The 22,275-nt window shown below is 46.1% G+C and overlaps 1 protein-coding gene across 2 annotated transcripts in view; it reads left to right on the plus strand.

The window, feature by feature from the left end:
- The window catches only part of CDHR2 (cadherin related family member 2), a 464,115-nt gene that overhangs the window by 284,733 nt on the left and 157,107 nt on the right, over positions 1-22,275 (plus strand). For both annotated transcript variants that reach the window (XM_086931759.1, XM_086931760.1), the window contains 3 exons: positions 12,235-12,378; positions 16,411-16,486; positions 21,862-21,980. In XM_086931759.1, coding sequence (XP_086787885.1) covers positions 12,235-12,378; positions 16,411-16,486; positions 21,862-21,980 — 339 coding nt within the window. The remainder of the gene's footprint in view (positions 1-12,234; positions 12,379-16,410; positions 16,487-21,861; positions 21,981-22,275) is intronic.

The raw sequence follows: 22,275 nt of genomic DNA on the forward strand, positions 1-22,275 counted from the left end.
CATGGTGTGTTAGCTGGGGGCGGTAGTAGGATTGGTACATCCACGGTCTCCCCAACGTGGACCCTACTGCGGTCCAGAAAGGATGGACTGCAGAGCTTTCTGTGAGAAGAGTAACCATGTCACAGGGCGCATGATCGTACCTCCAACAGGAGGCGTGGGGCAACAGGCTTGGACCCATGTGGTCATCCAAAGCCAGCCCTGCAGGATCTTAAACAGACTGTACTACATCCGGGCCTTTAGTGACCCATCTCCCAGCGAATTCAGTATCTCCACACAGTTCTCATTCTCTTATTCCACCTGGATGCATGAACACCAACTGTGCCAGGTGGAGAGCCATACAACAATGCTCCATTGATGAGAGGCCCAGGCCCCCTACTGACCTGTGAGCAATACGTTTCTTAATGACTAAACAGGGTCGCGCCAGCGCCAAACGAAAGCCGTGATGGCCTTGTCCACTTGTCGAAATTCGAGAGAGAGAGGGGGAGCATGCCCAGTATGTAGGTGAAGCATAGGGGGGGTCACCATCTTCACTGATTGCGTGTGGCCCTACAAGGACAGGTTCAGGTGCGACCACTTGCTATAGTCGAGCCTCATGTGGTCCATGGACAGATCATAGAGGGTGTCCTCTATCATGCACTCCAGGGCCCTATTGACTTAGATGCCCAGGTATTTTAGGCAGGCAGCCTTCCATTGGTACAGGGGTTTCGCGATGGCAGCAAAAGTGGTAATTCTCAAGAGCGGGAGGGCTTCACTCTTAACCCAGTTGTCTTTGTAACCAGAAATGGCTGCAAACGATTCAATGGTCTTCAGAACTGCCAGGATGGAAGAGGACAGGGCCGAGAGAGAAAGTAGAATATCCTCTGGGTACAAGTATAGTGTGGAGGGTCCACTGGGGCAGGGATGCCCACACAGTGGTGGTTGTCTTGTACCGAGGGTGGTGGGGGGGCACAAAAAATAATAAATAAATTCACTTACCTCTGCAGCGTGATATCCTCCTCCCTCGGGTGTCTTCCAGGAAGCTCCTGATAAAGGAAACTGCACTACTCAATCCTGGCGCTGCACAGGATTGGATAGAGCAGGCTCTTCCAACACTCCTAGGAGCACTGGTGGCCTGCGCATTCTCTAACCCAGCAGTCTAAGACATCCAGGTTAGAGAACTTTAAAAAGCGCATGTTTGGCTGGCCGTCCCAAGACGGCCGGCTAAACAGACATGCACATTTTAAAGCAAACAGCTCCCTGCTGCTGCAACTCGGAAGTGCTGGCCCAGCCCAGTCCTGACATTTAGTTTGGGATGGGGTGCTGAAAATTAAAACATCAATAAATAAACATTATTACCGTTTTATTTTTCACCTCTGGGGCATGTGAGGCAAATCTTCTCCCCTCAAATGGAGGAGCCGCCTCTGCCCACAATCCGACCTGACTGATGCAAGGCCGCCACCAGTGGCTCCATGGCGGGGAAGAGGAGCAGAGGGGAAAGAGGAAGCCCTGCTGTGTTCCCCAACGAACCTGGAGGGGTACGAGAGAAAATAACCACAATTTACCTGCACCATGGGGAGCCATAGAGCCAATGCACTTTGGAGATGAAGTCTGCGTTTAGGCCGAATTTCTGGAGCACTGTGAACAGATAGTCCCACTCTATCCTGTCAAAAGACTTCTTTGTGTCCAAAGGCAGAGCCAAGGCCTCCTCCAGCAGGTTCACTGCTGACCATACAACATGAGCAAGGGTCGCAGGTGGTTGCGTGATGAGTGGCCAGATATAAACCCCACTCGGGAGTGGTGGACGAGGGAGGGGACGACCTTCTTGAGACGTGTAGTCAGGATGCTGGGCAAAATTTTAACATCCCTGTTGAGGAGGGACATGGGGCGGTAGCTACCTCAGAGGAGGGAGTCTTTCCCAGGTTTGGGGAGGGTTGAGATCAGGGCCCTGTTAAAGAGGAGCGCCCAGGAGCCCACCCGATCAGCCTTGGCAAAGGCCTCATAGAGAATATCAATTACCTTAGGTTTAGTCCACCTGTAAAATTCAGCGGAAAACCATCACCTCCAGGGTCCTTATAGAAGGGTACGTTGGATAGCCCTTCCTTAGCATTGTCTAAAAAACATATTGCATGTTGGCACCAACCTCTGAACAACTCAATATTTAGATCCTTTCCTTTAAGGAAGCATCTTCTACCAGGTCAAAAAACACTTTTGCTAAGGGCCCTAAAACATCAGGGAGCTTGTCCTGACATTGTTTGAGAGAGTGCTCTAAGGGCCACATGCATCAAGGAAAAAAACGGTCGCAAACGGGCAGATTCTCAGAATCTGCCTGTTTGGGACCGATATTTTTGCATTTGAGATGCATCATCCCAAATGCAAAAATCGCAATTTTTGATTGCATTTAAGGCATGACCAATTTGCGATGCCTTGAATGCAATGCAAGATGCCATTTAAAATAGCGATTTCGCTATTGGGGTTCGCGAATTACCGGAAATTATACCTGATATTAATTAGCGAAAACTTTGAAAAATGCACTAAAGTGCATTTTTCAAAGTTCTAGGTTACACACACACACATGTCCTTTGGGCATGTGTGGGTACTTTCAAATTGCGCATGCAATTTCTATTGATTCCTATGTGCCTCTAGGCCCATAGGAATGAATGGGTAGCAATTCCTTAATTGCAACTCACAATTTGTGAGTTGCAATTAAGGAATGTTTAGGAATCGCTATTTTTTTAGGGTTTCCTACATGCATAGGAATTTGCGATTCCATATTAGCAAATCCTTATTTTTCGCTAATAAGGAATTCCAAATGACATTTTTGATGCACGTGCCAGCAAATTCAGGGTCATTGTGACCATGACCGGCCAAGAACACTCCGCCTTCATTAGACTACACTCCTCCTTCTCCAATGGCATTCTAGTCCAGTTCCAAATATACTCAGAGACATGGTCAAAAGGCCCCCAATCTTTTCCACAGGGATGTCTAATATCACGAGGATCAAAAAGATTCTCCCCCATCGGAACAGATACTTTCTTCACCATTTTGTATCTGAATTATCCCCAAATTCCTCTTCAAAATTATCATTGAAGCCTAATTCCTAGCACATACACATCTCAATTGGATGTCCCTCCTCTTACCTCCATCATACCTGATGGTACATCACTCGCAGTGCTTGAATGCCCCTTCTGTGTGCCGCTGTGGACACCCTCTCCATCTGAGCCGCCTAGGATTCCCTTCTTACTTGATACCATCTACCCATGCTTTCTCTTTCTTGCGCATTTACCTCCTGGCCTTCTGCACTCATTTTCCTCTTCTGAAACAGAAGACATCGTCCTCAACACGGATTGCCTCACGCTCTTTTTGACTCCTGCAGAGCACTGCCCAATTCCTGAACAATTATCTTCCAATTCATGCGCTCTGAATTTACCTCACTATCTTGAGACTCCTTACTTCCCTCACTAATACTCTGGCTACAGAGGGTTGATAAAAAAATCTGCCTCTAAGGTTAATATTTTCAAATACTAAACTTATTTTCACAGCACACTGTACTTTCAAATAGTCTCCACTTGAAACGGCAATGAAAACAGCATCAACTACCTATTTTTCTGAGACCAATATGCCTTGAGGCTACCGTTGCTAAGCAATGGTCCTTGCAGGCCTATTTTTTTTAAAAACAAATCTGAGTGTTGCTAAAAACGGCACACTGCCTTTAGCAACTTGGGCCAATGCTGGGCGAAACACTCAATCACCCTTAGAGAGAGGTGCTCACACACAACGCGCGAGCCTCTTCACTCAGACCGAAATTTGCTCAAGCCCCAGTTCGTAAAGCTCTCAACGCACTTCCTCAAAAGACCTGCTGCACATAAATGGACCCAAGGACGAATTCAAACCAATCCTTGCGCTCGCATTGCGATGGTAAACACATTATATCCTACTTTTCCTAATAAATCCCTTATCTAATTACAGCACTTCCTATCTCCAAATGCTGTTCAGAAGCCCAGTGTTCAGCTAAATTACATACTATTGAAACCTACCCAACAAAATATAACCCATACATCCTGCCTTAAAAATTGTAAAAATGTAAAAAATGCCTAACTAATAAAACTTAACACATAAAGTGGGTATTGTAAACCAGTATAACACAATAAAACTCTCTTATACAAATAAAATTCAATATATAATTTAGTGCCAATATACTTATCTGTTTAGAAGCAGCAAACAAAAGAGAAGGAAGATGGAGGTCGAGTAGTATATATTATGCCTGGTCGGTAAACTTCACTCCGTTCGCAGAGTTTAAGGAGTTTTCTGCACTCCGCGGAGCTCTGAGAGTGCAGAAAACTCCACTTTGCGATATGCAGCAGAGTTGTTTCCCCGCTCGCAATCGCGAACGGTAAGCTCGCGAGTGCGAGCTGCCGCTTGTGTAGAATTTCTACACAAGCTGCACAAATACCAGCACAAACTGCAGTTCTCACTGCACTACGCCACTTGCGTAACATCGATGAGTTTTTTTGTAACTTCGTGAAATTCGCATAACAAAACTGCGAACTACGCCCAGGACTAGTTTATATGGGACTGAACCTTCTATTTTTTCATGGTGATTTAAAAAAAATGTATTTGGAAGCTTTTAATGGTGTTGCTGCTTGGAAGGAGTAAATAAAAGATAAATGCATAACGCTAGCCTCTTGTCTTCACTTTAAAGTTTCATACCTCTCTCACTGGCAAGGCAATGATTAATAATCTCTCTGTTCAGCTAGGCATGTGGGTTAGCCCACATCACAGGATCAGGGGAGCCAACTTAACAGTATCCTCAGCGAATTCCATCCCATTCCAAGCTACTGGTGTAGAATGAAAGTGGAACACGTCGGCTCTCAGGATTCGCTTTGGTGGAACGCCCAGGAGTCGCTTAGGAGGAATGCCCAAGCTTCACTTAGGTGGAAAGCCCAGGAGTTGATTGTGTGGTATTCACCACCTGAGCTCATCCAGGAGAGATGGCTGTGTGTCCTATGTCACATATATGCTTCCACAGGGTTCAGTTTTTTATCACTGCCTAAGAAAAGCAAGTTTTCCTAGGTTGGTAATGGCTGGCCGCTGTGGGAAAGCGCGAGTAAGACCCTGACCTTCCGTCACTGGCCTGATCTTTCCCCTAGCAGCTCCGTACTATCTGCACTGCCGATGAGCCCCCTGCCTGGGTGTTCAAGACTGCTGTCGGCCCCGATGGGTGCCTGTGGCTGCTTCTGCCGGTCCCTGCTCTCCGCGTCCTTCTGTGGCTTGCTTGGCATTCAGTAAAGCTGCAAATTAGGTAATTGTATTGGATTGGGTATTTGTACTGCTTTTTTGTCATGTACTGTACTTATACTGTGGTACCCTTGTTTTCCCCTGTGAATTGTTGTGGCTTCTCTGAGCCCGTGTTTTCCCACTTCCCTTTTCCTGCCTCTGTGCCCCCCTCGACTCCACACATTCCTGCCTCCTAGCTGAACGTCCCCCCCCTACATAATGGCGGTGCTGAGCAGTTGCGCACCCAAGGCAGGCCTAAGGCAAGCCCGACTGTGCCCGTCCGCGTCCCGGTCACGACCAGTGCCATGAACCCTGGATCTACGACCTCCCATCGCTACAACCCACTGTCCTCCCCGCACTCAACTCCGGAAGACATAGAGAATGCCAACAGGTACATCACACGTGGCACAAGGCAAGGTTGCCCATGCTCACCGCTATTGTTTGCGATGTATATTGAGCCCCTACTGCGTATTCTGGAAACTTCACAGAATATACAATCAATGGTGGTAGGGAATCATAGCGTGCGTGTCTTAGCCTATGCCGACGACATAGCAATCGTTACATCCGACCCGGAGCAAGCGCTATTGGAATTTGAGCATGTGACCACTGAGTTTGGAAAATCGTCTGGGTATAAGCTAAATCTTTTAAAGACCCAGGTCGTTTGCACCCCAGGTCTATGCCCTGACGAGACGCGAGTGACTCAAGAGCCCCAATATTCGGGGATTAAGATCAGGCTGTCCGTTCAAGAAATTGTCACCGTCAACTGGGCGGATATAGTAGGCTCGGTTAAAAGGCAACTCAAAAGGTGGAATGCTTACATTTATCCTTGGTCGGGCGACGGAATGTATTGAAGATGTGCATACTACCCCAGGTACTTTATTACTTCCGGACAGTACCATTAGAACTGTCACATAAGCAATTAGCGACACTACAATCTAATACCGATAGGTTTATCTGGGGATGGAAGAAAGCCCGTCAGGCTTCAAAATATATGACGCTACCACTTTCTAGAGGGGGATGGGGGGTGCCTAATTTTGCCTTTTATTATTTAGCTTGTCTTCTACAAAATATTGACAGTTTGGTCACTGGGGGGGAGATAAGGACGTTCGAAACTCCTAATATATATTTGATGTTACTTGGGGATCATTCGAAACACTTATTGCTTAAATTTCTCGAGCAGAGTTATTACAAACAAAACAGATTTAAGACCGTACTCGCTGAATTTAAAGGACTGAGATGGGTGCGCAAGCTTATGTCTCTTAATAGAATCAATTACTATACTCCACTTGACTCCACAGAACTACTTCCAATGATTTTCTGGGGTGCTAAGATGAAAATATGGTATGAGAAAGGGATTCGAAGGGTTGGGGATATTTTTGATCAGGGCATTATGTTGTCGTTCATGGAGTTAAGGGATAAATATGCAATACAGCAGAATGATTTTTTTTTAAAGATTTGCAATTAAGGGATTTTTTTTCCAAACACTCTGAAATAACCCCTATAGCTGTTAATGATCTATTTGACTCTATGTTTAAACATGTTAGGATTGGGATACTATATAATATCTTGCTCGCAACAGAACATGATGACTTAGACGCACATGATGCGAAATGGAGTACTAGGTTTAATAGTTCTGGTACGTTTGTTCAAGAATCTATCGATTTGGCTTCCACAGTCATTTTGACGGCCAATTTACGATCCCAGCACTATAAAACTGTATTTAATCTATACTATACACCTGCCCATATGATGAAGTGGGGAAATGCCCAAGCAGGGAATTGCTTTAGGTGCTATACACCGCAGGCTGATATAGTTCATATATTTTATGACTAATAAGTTAGCAGCTTTTTTATATCAATTGAACAGTTCCTCTCGCATCTTACTAATGTAAATGTTATGATATCTAAAGAGATGTTGATGCTTGGGTTATGTCGTAATGTTAATTTATGTCAATTGTATTACCCTTACAGATTCTTTTTTTTAATGGCTATGGCAGTAGCTCGTCTATGTATTGCTTCAATGTGGCTAAAATTGGAGGCAACTTCTTATGAAATGTGGCGAGCGAAGTTTTATAATGCTTTCTATACAGAATTTAATCTTTATCGTCTCAGGTCATTGAAGAAAAAACATCTAGGGATTCAGATTTGGCAGCATATGATACAGCATATGGTGGATTAATAACTGCATCGTGTGTGTTTTTGTTTTGCTTATTTTTTTTTCAGCACTGTCATTTTCTTGCTTTATTTTCCCTACAGCATGATGAATACGTCGTTATCTATGCAAGTTGTGAAATTGTTTTGTGTTAACGCTCTGAACTGAACAATAAATACTTAAAAAAAAAAAGAGAATGCCAACAGGTCTCGCTGAACACACCCCATGGCCAGTTCTCGAGCCTCCACTGCCGTCAGACCTTCCCCATCACTCCGGTCTCAAACACCACCAACGCCAACAACGGCGACACCCTAAGATGCATCCACCTCAACTTACGCTCCGTACACAAGCATGCCATGGAAATCTTGAACCTACTGGACTTCCTCTCCCCCGACATCGCCATATTCATGGAGACCTGGACCAACGCCTCCTATGCCCCTGACATCAACATCGCCATCCCGGACGGACACAAGTTCCAGGAGAAGGAACGCCCCAAAAACCCAGGAGGGGGCCTCGCCATCACCCACAAGAGCACCCTCCGCCTAAACACCTCCAGCAAAACTTTCACCCTCCGCGAGCACCTGCACTTCAGAATCACCCCCAACGCCACACTCCGAGAAACACTCATCTACAGACCCACCGGCCCCCGGACACCCTTCGCCACTACTATCACCGACTTCATCAAACCCCACACCATTGAATCAACGAACTACATACTCATTGGAGACCTGAACTTTCACCCAGACAACCCTAGTGACCCCAACTCCACCAGCCTTCCCGGCAACCTCGCCAACATCTGACTTAAACAACTCGTCACCACACCGATCCATCGAGCAGGACACACCCTCGACCCTATCTTTTCTACAAGAAACAGTGCCCACTTCAGCCACACAACGCAACCAACATGGACCGAACACCCCTGCGTTCATTTCACTGTCAACAAACCCAAGACACCCAAGCCTACCCCAAGCCCACCACAAAGGAACTAGAGCAAAGCCACCAATTAGCAACTGAACACCACCCTCACGCGTGAAAACCACACCTGGACTTCCGATGCAAACAGTGCAGCCAGAGAACTTCACACCTGGATCTCCAACTGTGCAGACGAGCTTGCCCCGCTACGCAACCCCGACAAACAGCACCCCAGGAAAGCTGCCTGGTTCACCACCGCTCTCCAAGAAGGCAAGGCGCTCCTGCAGACGCCTGGAGAAGAACTGGAGAAACACCAAGACAACCGAAAACCACTCCACCTACAAGGACCCCATGACGGACTACCACAACCAAATCAAAACCACCAAGAGGGATTTCATCCACAACAAAATCCTCGCCAACTCCAAGCAACTCTTCAGTGTCATTCAAGAATTCACCAACCCACGCAGCCAAGCCACAGACATCACCCCCTTGCAAGAAAACTGCAACAAGTTTGGAAACAACTTCCACCTCAAGATCGAAACCCTCTATGACAACTCCATTGACATTCCTCCAGATGCCACAGATGCCTCCCAAGGACGCCAGCCAACCCACGATCTCTAACTGGACATCGATTAAGACCGAAGATATTGCCTCGACCATGAAAGGCTTCCACTCAGGGACCACCACCGATCCCTGCCCTCCTCACATCTAACACAGAGGCGTGGCCGACATCGTACCCAAACTGCAATACACCATCAACACAACCTTCAAAACAGGCACCTTCCCAGGCGACTGAAAGTGCGCAGAAGTCAGGCCCCTGCTCAAGAATCCTACAGCAGACCCCACCAACCTCAAGAACTACCGGGCCATCTCACTCCTCCCCTTTGCAGCCAAAGTTGCAGAGAAAACGGTCAACAGGGAACTGACATGATTCATCGAAGAGAATGGCATCCTCTACCCATCCCAATCCAGATTCCAAAGCAACCACAGCACCGAGACCTCCTTACTCACCGCCACAGATGACATCTGCACCCTCCTGGACTAAGGCCATTCCACAGCCCTCATCCTACTCGACCTGTCAGCGGCCTTTGACATCGTCTCTCACTGCACACTAGTCACCAGACTGCACACCACCGACATACAAGGAACAGCCCTGGACTGGATTCGATCGTTCCTTACCGGAAGAAGCCAGAGAATCAGACTACCACCCTTCCTCTCCGATCCTGCAAACATCACCTGCAGAGTTCCACAGAGATCATCATTGAGCTTGACCCTCTTCAACATCTACCTGGCCCCCCTCGCCGCCTTCGTTCAACAACACGGCCTCAACATCGTATCCTACGCTGACGACACCCAGCTCATCCTCTCCCTCACCCGAGACCCCACCACCCCAAACTCAATTTCCAGAAAGGAATGCAAGACGTCACAGTCTGGATGCCCAACAGCTGTCTGAAACTCACCGCCTAAAAGACAGAAGTCCTCTTCTTTGGAACTACCCCTTCAGCGTAGGACAATACCTGGTGGCTGACCGACCTCGGCAGCCCACCTACCCCCATAGACCACACCAAGAACCTAGGCATCATACACGACTCCTCACTCACCATGAACCAACAGGTCAATGCCGTCACATCCAGCTGCTTCAACACCCTCCGCATACTTCGCAAGACCTTCAAATGGATTCCACCCCCCCCCCTGAGTCAAGGAAGACAGTCACCCACGCACTCTTCACCAGCAGACTGGACTATGGAAACGCACTCTACGCCGGCATCAAGAAATACCTACTCCACAAACACCAGACCATACAGAACACCACCGCCAGACTCATCCTCAGCATCCCTCGACAAGAACACATCAGCCAACACCTAGGAAGACTCCACTGGCTCCCCGTGGAGAAAAGAATCACCTTCAAAATCCTCACCCACGCCTACAATTACACACACAACAATGGACCCAAATACCTCAACGACAGAATCAACTTCCACATATCCAAAAGAAACTTCCGATCTTCCAACCTCGCACTGGCCGAAAGCCCGCACATCCACAGAGCCAGAGCAGGTGGAAGATCCTTCTCTCACATTGCAGCCAAGACCTGGAACGAGCTACCGGCAGACATCAGATGCGCCCCCTCCGTGAGCACCTTCAGGAGGACTCTAAAGACATGGCTTTTCGGCTAAACAGTCCTGCGGACCCCCCACCCCCCTCACCACCTTTAGACCCTCACGGGTGAGTAGCGCGCTTACAATTACCCTAAGTTATTGATTGATTTGCAGCCAGTTGTTGTCTAGCTGACCTATTTCTGTCCAAGGTTGATCAGATTGTATCAGTTTCAACACAATCCTACACAAGGGTCACAGTTCTACAATGTTTATAGACAGCATTGGGCCACAGTAAGGAAAGTCTCTCACATGTGTTTTGGGGTAAATTTGATTCACGCCATCTCCACCACATGAAATGCCTTAGTTCAACAGTCTTAATCCCATACCACAGGGGCAGGGCACATGAGTCTGCCTGCGGATCACAGCAGGACAGTCACCCACCTTCTCACATCTATTTGTCTCCCCCGTTTAGTCGATCCCACATACTGCTGAAGTCACTGTGGAACTATAGCTAAAGCCCACTCTTGTCTCTCAGCTGTGGTGCTTGATGTGCCACACAGTTTAATCTGTGCTGGACTGTGATAGAGTTGGGAGGGTGCCTGTCAGAAGCAGCCTTGCTCTCCGGAGTCCCGTTTATTTGCTGTGTTTGAATGCACCCTTCAGCCAAACAAGAGGGTAGAAGCATTGCTATAGACCCCTTGTTAGTGAAAATTAATATTTCTACAAATCGGAAAACTATTCAAGCAGGAGAACTGCAGAGTGGATTAGGCATGTCCAGAGATGGGGCCTGGTGAGTAATGGCAACTCGAAGCAGTAATCCAAAAGAATTGGCAAATTTGAATTTATCAAACATTCATACAACCGATGCCCTCTGGGACTCTGGGAAAATGAATTGGTTTTTTACTCAAAGTTAGGTATGAAAAATGTACATACTCAGAAGTTGAAGTGTGCAAGACCCATTAGGTACTTGCAAACGAGAGTGACCTTCCGCAATAGATGTGAGCGGTAAGTACTACACTGGCTTGAGGGAAGAAGTGGTTTGAGGTGATTACTGGATGACCACTTACCAATTGTAAGGACAGACCCCAAAAGTCAGAGTTTATATGGCAGAGTCTCACTGACTATTAATTGGTGTCTTAGAAATCTTTTATTTATTGGCGTAGCCTACGACCTACTGAGCTACTGTGCTATCTTTGAACTACACAAACTATTGCTAATCCGCAAAAAAATTGGGAAAATAGTAGAATTTATTCTAACCTATCGGCCCATTGCTTACATTTTGTTACATTCATTCATATCAAAGCTTGCTGGTACATTTGAAAACTGATCATAAACATCAATAAAATGAGTTTAAAAAGAAAGAAAACTATTAGGGCTCCATCATGTGGTGATGTTGCAATGACAGTTCCATCGTTCTGACAAATGAGGAAAGTCAAGTGCCATTTCTTTGTGTGGTCATCATCAATAGTCATTTCAATACATGGTAAAACCAAATGTCTGTTTGTCATGTGATGACAGGGAATGACCATCGCATCACGTGATAACAGCCAGTTACCCTTTCAGTAAGAGATGAAGGCCAAAGGCTGTTCCAACAAGTTGAAGGTGCAGCGACTAGGCTCCTTCAGATGTTGTTGATCATAAGCGACAGTCAGCCATTCTCTCTGTAGTTTCTCCTGGGAGAACCAAGCAAGTGCCACTGTCTAAATCTTGATGAATGAATGCTGTGAAGTCCATGATCAGCAACTGAGTGGCCCATCAGTCAAGAATCAGAAGTCTCTCTTGATAGCTTTTCAGCCTCACTTTTTCACTTGTCTTGTTACAGGACACGGGGGGCATGTTCAAGAACGAGACCATCTTTAGAAACACCACCACCTTTCTCTCCATCGATGTTGTTGATGTGCCTGACCTGAACCCACAGTTCCTCAAGACCCCTTATATGGCTTCCGTTTTGGAGGATTCTAACCAGGTAAGGAATTTTCTAGCAGCTACACAGGGGCAAGATGCCATCAGTGTAACGATATACAACTCTGTGACACATTCTAGCGTAATAAGTGAGTAGCAGCCACTAAATTAATTTTCTCCCTGGCAGTTGAAGAAGCATTACATTATGATTCGCTTAGATAGGTAGTGGTTTCAAAACTAGACACAAGACAGGCAGGCACCCATTAGAGCAATAATTTAAGTCAGCAGTTACAAGTACACAAGGCGAATGCCCTACCTGAAGGTAGATGTTGATAGCTTGTTCCTTATTAAGTTTCTACCAATTTTAAGTGACAAATGAAACATCACAATGGAGTTAGATATGAGTGATCAAAAGAGCGGGTGGAAGCGGGACACCAGCAAACCCAGACAATGCAGACCAGGACAGATCACAACACATGCTATTGCAGGTCCTTTTTCCGATTCTCTTAAATGTACAGGGTTACATAAAGAAAACAAACTCTTTTTTTCTCTTTGGCTTGTATTAAAATTGGACTCTAGTTTTCCACTTGAAGGATTGTCCCAGCTTGGAAGGTTTATGGGTGGATTTGTGAGTGAGTCAATAACCATAGAACAACCAGGTTCTTGGTCTATGGATTTCAAAATGTCACGTCTGATATGGTTTCCAAGTCCCTGCTGAGTACCCTATATAGCATTATATGCATGTAATGCAGAATGCATATATTCTTGTAGAGTAAATGTTCAGCTGCCATTCCTAATTTCTGTCTAAAATGAGTTGAACTTTCATATTTGTCTAGATTGTATTTACAGCCCCCATTTACCCTAAAATTCATAGAAACCAGACATCATTTCCTGTCTTGGAGAGAGTAAACAACAAGTGGCCTGACAAAATATACACCTAAAACTACAACTTCAACACTGAAGGGGTTACCAATACTTTTCAACTCCCTCATAAGAGTGTTCACTACCCCTAGTCAAAGTGTTGTGGTGTAACAATTTATAAAAACCAATGTCATATGATCATAATGGAGCCTATCCCACCCAAAGAAACAAAGCAAAAAGTGTGGGAAAGGAGAGAAAGCACCTCATGGTTGAACACCAAAGTGGTTGCTGGCTGGTACTAATCGGCACGCCCACTTATCATCATAGGTTACTTTCTGCAAAAAAGGAACAGAAGTGTGTACTGTCGTGAAAGTCTCCAAACCCAATGAAGTAGAAAGGGACAGTGAAACATAAGTGTAAATGAACTGTCAGTGCATAATGTCTTTACAAGTGCCCATTGGACCCCTGTGAGAATGCAAATATATAATTCTCACAATAAAAAACCGGTAAAGCTTACTGGCTCGACGGGACTTTATTAAATGCAGTAAGCTCCCCCAATAAAAAATGGGTTCAATTAAACCATAGTCAATTTTCTTAAGCCAACATGTTTTGTTGCAAAACAGTCATGCAACTTCTTCAGGGCTGTTGGGGTTCCAACAACAAACTTCATGGGAGATTCATATCAAACCTATGATGGTATGACAACAAAAGAAAGAAAGAACGTGCCATATGTAAAAGCCATCTAACTTTTCAGAGGACATGATATAAACAGCAGTAACTCTAGATGGTAAAAAGAAACCTTTATTACCCATTGGTTGCGGAGACTCCATGTACCCGCAACCATCTTTTAGTGAAACACGCATCAGCCAATCACGTGCCCACGGGGTGACTGCCCAAAGTCTAGTCCCCTACAAATGTATGCAAAATGACCTTACTTCACACTTCAATTCATCTCTTTCTTTCCTGAAGCTGCTTCATTATGACATTTTCCAAGAAGAGTCAATCAACTCCATTCTTCGATATTCCCTCCACATCACAACTTTACTTAATTTGGCAGACCATGGTGCGGCCCCCCAGGTTTTTGGTCAGTGCCTTCTCCTCTTTAAAAAAAAAACACAACCTGATTTCCATCATGTCTATAAAATACAGCCGTACTTCGAGGCATGCACCCACTGCAAAAAAGTAGCCCTACGCACAACCCTGCTCATATATTCACTCTGAACGCCCGATTCACGTTCATAACAGGTGAGGCATAATAGAACTTTTCCCCGCATTTCATATGGGACCGCAAGCATACATCTTACCCCTGCCGCGTCTCGCCGGCATCTGTAGTGCTCCGTCCTGGAGCTTGATCGGCCAGAGACATGCCATAAGATCTGGTGTGATCCACCAGGAAGGGCTTGATTACTCCAAGAGTCCACCCAAAATTCTTAGTGTAGAGCATGGCCCTTCAATAATTTTGAGTGCTCTATCGCAATACCATCAGTCACTATACATAGGCAAGTATAGATTTACTATTATGGGTTCGATTACGAGGCTGTTCAGAAGGGCTCAGAATCGGATTCGGGTGTGCCGAATCTGATTCGGAACCCTCGTTTCCGACCAAATCGTACACAGTTCCCTGCGTCTGATTACGATGCCCGTAAACTGTTCTGGTTGTCCGAATCGGTTCCGAAAGGCATTTGGACAGGTCGAGTCTTTTGGAACCGTATCGTACAGCTCTATTCACACGGTTTCCGAGTGAGTGATTACGATGACCGATTTAGACAGCCGTTCTGATTTGGTTTGCCTAAAACTAAACAGCTGTCGGAATCTGTCTTTGGGGGCCCATAGCAGGTACCCCTTCACCCGGGGCCTCCCGAATCAGGCCTGTGGGAGACCCTAGGACCCCCTTTTCCAACAATGCACAGTGTAGCAGGCACCAATGGTTGCCCGCCACGGGGTGCATGATTTTCCCCAGTCACCCCTTTTTTCAATGGGAACCTGTGTTCTGACCAAATTGAATCCGGGTGCATTGCAATCGGTCGGTCGGACATGCAGACGACGATTCATTCGGAAACTATTCTGAAAGTGATTCGGTCGGAAGGGTTTCCTAACGAGATCGTAATTAGCCCCTTAGGATGTATCTTCAGGGTAGGTGTTTGTGGAGATAAGAATAGCAACTCTACAATTATCGATATATACTCATCTTGAGAAAACCGTTTATCACCCAGTATTGTGACATTCAACTGTTTTGTACCTTTTGACACTCAGGGCCAGATGTACAACTTTTTTTTTGTGGTCGCAGAGGGGTTTTAGGCCTGTTTGCGACCGCAAAAATCAAGTGGCCCATGTACCAAACCCTATTTTGCGAGTCGCAAACAATTTGCGACTTGCAAAATAGGGTTAGCGGCTCGCTATTAGGAAGGGGTGTTCCAAGGAAGTCCCTTTCTAATAGTGACTCCAAAAGCTAAGTATGAATGTTTTGCGACCGCAATTGTGATCGCAAAACACTTGCAGTTTACCACCCTTCTCAGAAGGGTGGTAAAGCACTTGCAAACGGGAAGGGGTCCCCAGGGGCCCCCTTCCCCTTTGGGAATGCATGCACAAACATTTTTTAAGGCCTGGCAGTGGTCCCAGGGATCACTGCCTGCCCTTAAAAAAATGAAACTGAAAAGTTTCATTTTCATTTTTTAAATGCATCCTGTTTTCATTTCAGGAAAATGGGCTACATTTAAAAAAATGATTTATTTAAAAGCAGTCCCAGACATGGTAGTCTGCTGACCCCAGCAGGCACCATCCCTGGGAGTGGCAGCTATTCCCAGTGGGGTTGCAAAGTGCGACAGCCTTAATAATATTCATGAGGCATACAATTTGCGACCCCATTGGGAATCGCAAACAGTGTCTCAGACACTGTTGTACATAGCATTTTGCGACTCACAATTTGCAACTTGCAATTTGGCGCAATTTGCGACTCGCAAAATGCTATGGTCGTACATCTGCCCCTCAGTGTATTTCACCTCACCAGGAAGTGTGAAAGTATCTTTCCACTCACATCACCAGGATATCCAGGTCAGCCTTGAAGCTCACTCAATGGAAGTATATGTCAAATCTTGGAGCACAGTTTCAATCCTAGCCACTTTCAACTACCCACTTCACTTTCATTCAACATCCAAGCTACACATTGCATAATGTTTTCCTGCTTATATATAGTTGTTGGTTAAACTCTCACTCTCATGCCTTGATGTGTCTGCAGGGCACCTCAGTGATAACTGTCTCAGCGATAGACAATGACAGAGGGATCAATGATGTCATCACCTACAGCATCGACAGTAAGTGCACCTACATCTCCAGTTTGCGTCAACGCAGGGCATTAAGGGTTCTGTAGGGACTGGGGTGCGTATCTATGTTTTATAACTGATCACTTTGGTTTGGATGCAGGTGCATTCACATGTTCACAAGGGCACCATAACAAGAGTGAAAACAAAATGGCACCAGGTAGGTGAAAGGCTGCCATGGGAAGTATTGAGGGTGAAGTTAAGATAAACTGGAAGAGCAGGGAAATACTTTAGAAAGACGGTAAGAGCTAATTTATGGAAAATCATAAAGAAGGTGCTGGGTTATGGTATGTACATGGTGTTAGTGTAGTGATCTTCTGCCTCTAGTATGGCAAAGCCTTGTGGTGCTGGACATAGGGCGGGTCTCACTAAGATATGGATTATCCTTACGACTGATTTTTTTTATGTATTGGCATTTTGAGTGTACATTACATAAACATGAATGTATCTCTATCTACATAATGACATTTAGGCGATCTTAGCAATATGGCAGTGTGCAGAGGGAAACAGAAAACAAATGGTACCAGCATATGCAGTTACAACTTGCAGGGCATTTCTGTGCAACTAAAAGGAATAATGAGAAGGACCATACCAATCTATTCCCAATATCAGAAATGTCTGATCTTCAGATGTCACCGGGGAGTGCCATAAAGCACTTCATTCTACATTTTCCCCTTGCCTCGACTGTTATTACATGTTTTAACCAACCTCGCCATTCGCTTAGTTCCAGGGGTGATTTTACTGTCTTTGCCAGACCAAATATTTTCACATGCTGACATTTAAAGGTAGCATTAAATGCATTTGTAGAGGCCAGTACGCTTAAACACAAATTACAAAAAGAAAACAGTCAAACCAAACTGACTCGTTCCCAAGCTATCTGGTGTGGGATCAGGGTGTCGAGGAAAAAGGGAAATATAGGGCTACATAGTGGATTACGGGGGGACTGAGAGGAAGGGGAGAGACTCTACTGGTGTGTTAGCTATAAGTAGATGACTGGTGGAGGGGGTAGGGAAGGGAAGACTAGGTGTGGTGAAGGAGTCACAACCTCCTGTGTCCCACATTTCTGCAGCAATGTTTAGGGGCGTGTTTCCCTGTAGGCATGTTGCCGCACATCCCTGCTAGTGTGCATCCTCTTCCTGCTCAGTATCTTCAAGGGAGTCAACTTCAGCTCTTTCGGCTTGCACACCCTGTCCCTCTACATCATCCCCTTCATCTACCACTGGGTGCTCCCAGGTCTCTAGCCACTCTGCACACAACCCAGCTATGGGGTGTCTTCGTACACCATGGGCATCCTCCCTGATTAGGGCTCTCTCTTCAGCTCTGGCCCAGACCGTGACATCCTCACCTAAGTCTCAATTGCTGGTCCTACCCTGGATTTTTACATCATAGCTAAACATATTTTGGTCATGTCCAGATACAGAAATGTAGTACCCACTTTCCACGCCAGAGGTCTTGGAAACAGCCCCAGCAGGCAGGTCTCTATGGTGCAGGTGGGTGTGCGGCCCAGGAGTGTATGTAGCACCCTTTCCCAGAGTGGCTGCAGTTGGGGGCAGCTACAGGCCACGTCACCTTAATCTGCATCTAGTAGTGTTCATCTGTTGCAGGGTCGTGGCTCCCCTCCATAGATTACCTGTATTCTGTGGAGTGTTAAAAAGGCCATGTGCACATAGTTAAATTGGGTGTATTTCAGCCTTATATTCTTGGAGACTCTCTTGGGGGTATGCCACGATTTTACATCACTCAGTGTTTGTGAGCTCCCGCCTTAGCAGTACCCCCATCTGCCCCAGATTGCCAGCAATGGATTCCGAACCACTCCTGCTATCGACTTATAAAACCAGTTCACCAGGTGTCATGCAGTGCACATGGATTCCAGTAATTGTATCACTGCGTGCATCTCAGGTTCTCCCGGCCACCTGACGACAAGTCCCTGAAGGTTCGCGCCAATGCTTCGTACGCTAAAAATTGACCTAGGGGTAAGTCATAATGAGTCATTAAGTCTTACAGTGGAATTAACATTCCCATCTTTATTAATACCACAGCCATCCAAGTGGCCAGTTGTACATCTGTAAAAAAAAGGGTCGCAATAGGGTAGTCCCACCAGTGGCAGCGCCAGGGCATAAAGTGGAGTACCCTTGGTCCCCTGAAGGCACCTTTTCCAACACTTTAAGGCCACTGCCAGTAGCACACATGGCTGGGGTATCTCCACCACTGAACAGAGTAGGTTTGCCTACACAGTTCTTTAATGATTAGCAAGTTCTACTGGGCCTAGTTCCTCCTGATGGGCTCTGTGAAGCCACTGAGTGGCCCACTGAATCTATATTACTGAAACAATACAGCTCAAAATCGGGGGATCCTAAGCCCTCCTCCTCTGGAGGGCGCTGGAGGACTTCCAATGAAACTCTATGGTGGCCGCTGCCCTGTATCAATTCCCTAAGTAGGGTATCTAACTACCGAAACCAGGAACCCAGTATCTTTACCAGAAGATTAGTAAAAAAATATAATAACATTGGCAACATGACCATTTTGGCCAACAAGATTCGAGCCATGATGGGCAGCTTCACGGATCGCCAAAAGTGGACACCGAACTTGAAGGATTGAAGAGCGTTCCCCAGGTTACTCTCCTGCAAGTCTTCCAAAGTGTGAAATACACAGATACCCAGCAACCGGAATATCACCGGGGCCAGGTCAATTCCTGTGGCATATTCCCTGGCCTTTGGGCACTTGCTGTCAAGGAGAATAGGTATGTTCGCAAAGTCACCCTATAGAGTCATTGCATTCACAGCTCCCTTTGGGCATTCATCGAGATAGAGCAGCATATCATCTGCATAAAGGGATACAATATGTTCCCTGCCCCCGCCGGTCATCGCGAAGCCCGGCCCTTCCTGCTGGAAAAGTTCTGCCAATGGCTCTATGGCGAGGGCTGACAGGAGTGAGGATGGTGAACACCCCTACCTGGTGCCCCTATAGACATTGCATTGTGTGGAAATAGTGTGGCCATTTTGATTATCCTGAAGACTGATATCGGATTGTCTGGATGACCTATCCTTCTCCTTATCCGCCCCAACCAGTGTCTGGGTTTCTGGTCAATGGTTCAACTGCAATTTATTCATTCATTCTTTTCAATTGAGATAACTACAGCAACTTGCCCCAAAACACAAGAGCATTAACTTCAAGGTGCACATCCCTTGAGTAACACATATGAAAGCAAAAACGAGGGATTGCCCAGTTCTTAAGGGTTCATTGACATTCAGTGATAAATCACAAACTCACTTGTAAAGTACTTGATCAAAATCACTTGAAATTAAAGACACTCATTGATGATGTACTCTTTAATGACATTTAGATCTGAGCTTCTGTTTACTATGTCCAGTATATGTGTGTGTCAATCCCAGTCTCTGGGTGTGGGTTCTGCTTCCAGCTTCTTGGTGCTTGTCAGTCAATTGATCTGCTTGTGTTTTGTTATGTGTCTCTTGTTCTCAGTATCTACTTATGCCAATCCCCATGTGACAGAGTCTGTGCACGTATCTTGAGTTGCCAGTAACCACATTTGTGTATTGTGTACCCCTCATTTGTGTTCCCTATTCCTAGAAGCTCTGTTTATGTTTCACCCCCTAAGGCGTCTGCTAGTGTATTGTCTCCCCAGTGCCTGTGCTTACAATAACGGGGATGTAGTAGGACTTTCATATTCCTGAAACTCTGAGTCACTGCACCTGCTGCACCAGTGGTAGCTATGCCCTGTATTTATGACTTCCTTGACGTCGCCTTTCTGCCCCTCATTCCACACACTTCCGGTTTCTTTCTGGAGGACTATAGATACTATTGCGAGGAGGAAACTGGGTCTAAGAGCAGAGAGACTAAGTTACGAAGGACAGGGGCAGGAGATACAAGAATGAGACGAAGGGGCAACATGAGGGGAAGAACTGCAACATTAAGGATTGGACTGTTTATTTATAACTGTTTCTTGGGCCAGACAGGACTCCGGCCTGACCTGGTCAAAGCTGTCCTGCCAGGCTACATCATCTCTAGACTTGACCACAAGGGTCACAGGGGAGGTGGGCTGGTCATTATAGCATGTGATGAACTTTGTTGTACCTTAGACTCAGAGGCCATGAACAGGATTCTACAAAGGTTGCCTTTTTAGGCTTAAAATCTATGGCAACAACACCTTTGCTGGATTCCTGGTGTACCGTCTTCCAGGCTCACAGGCCATATCTGGTACATAGCCACATTACCCTCCTGAGGGATTTAGATTTCTATCTGAGCAATACTTTATGTAAAGACATGGCCTCCCTCCTTCAACTTAAGTCCAACCTTGGGTTCTCCCAGAGAGTGTGTTTTCGCCTACCCATACTGCAGGTCAATCTGGTATTTTTACCAGCTATTAAGATCTGACTTTCAACTGTGTTCCCCCCTTAGCTGGGCAGACCATCATGCTATCTCATTTACTGTCCTTTCCCCTCGCTCCACTTTGGGGCGAATCTGGCTTCACCCAAGTCTATGACTTGCATACATCTGAGTAAAATGACACCTGGTACCCTGGAACAGGCACTAAAACTCTCCAGAGCTAGACATGTTGACTCCACTGGCTATTCTTCAGAAGGCTTTCAAGTCTGGGTTACCACTGCTTTGTACAGCATAGTCCCTCTTAAGGTCAAAATGGTCACCAGAAGTAAACCGCCCATGCCATGGTTCTCTGTAGAACTCATGGGCCTTGGACAGGAATGCCGCAAGCAAGAGCAGACATGGAAGTCTACTGTAGCCGTGTGGAAAAGGAGAAGCTTACGGCCCTCTTGCTGTGTTATAAACATGCCATCAAATGCCATCTTTAAAGAGAACATTTGGGCTTCTAACAACTCACTTAGGCTACTTTTTAAAATAGAAAAATACCTGTCCACCCCTTCTTCCCAGGGCATGTTGCATTCATCCCAAGACTATTGTGACAGAATGACACTTAACTTCCAGGATACAATTCTGAATATTTACTCAGATTTTAATCTACAGATTTAAAGTAAGTCCCTTCACGAACCTACCACCTTGTGCCCTCAGTCTAACCAGCTCAATGAATTTCAGGCTCTTTGCATGCTCTTTCTAGTCCTGCATGAGATAGTTTCCAGCCTATGTAATTCTCTCTTCCACTGGTACGCCCCTAGTAGGCTTCTTAGATCCTCCTTCCGCAAGAAGGTGTTAGTTCCGAGATTTCGAAAGGCCAGATTGGAAGGCCGTTCCATCTCTGTGGCTGCTGCCAAACTGTGGAAGAGAGAGAAGGGGACCGTGTTGTGGGCGGGAGGGGCACTAACGGTGCTCAGCTCTCAGTGGCTGCTTGGGTGACATAAAATGGCATTTCTTAAATCTCTTTGTTTTTGCCTCAGATTCTACTGGCCCCGGACTGTTCAGCATTAACTCTTCCACAGGAGAGATCTTTGTGAGTGGTGCGATTGACAGGGAGCAGCTGCTGGACTTCAATGAGCAGGTCATTCTGGTTGTTGCGGTAAGTGTGGGGCACACATTTGAGACATCTGTACCCAGGGGCAGAGGTCTGGTGGGACTGTCCAGAAAAAAATGAAACTTAGTGATAAGGGTAGTCTGGAAAGCACAGAATGATGGGAAATAATAGAAAGCAGGAAAGAATGATACACAATGGGGATCACTTGAGCTTTGTTGGTGGACTCGCAGACTTGCTGAGGTAAACTACATCAACCAGAATGCTCCAGGGCCCCAGGTGGCTGTCCTGTGATTAGTGCAAAACCAAGTGGCAAGCTGTGTATATCAAGCACTGTATAGCG

The sequence above is a fragment of the Lissotriton vulgaris genome, chromosome 7 (assembly GCF_964263255.1).
Source record: "Lissotriton vulgaris chromosome 7, aLisVul1.2, whole genome shotgun sequence".
Lineage (NCBI taxonomy): Eukaryota > Metazoa > Chordata > Amphibia > Caudata > Salamandridae > Lissotriton > Lissotriton vulgaris.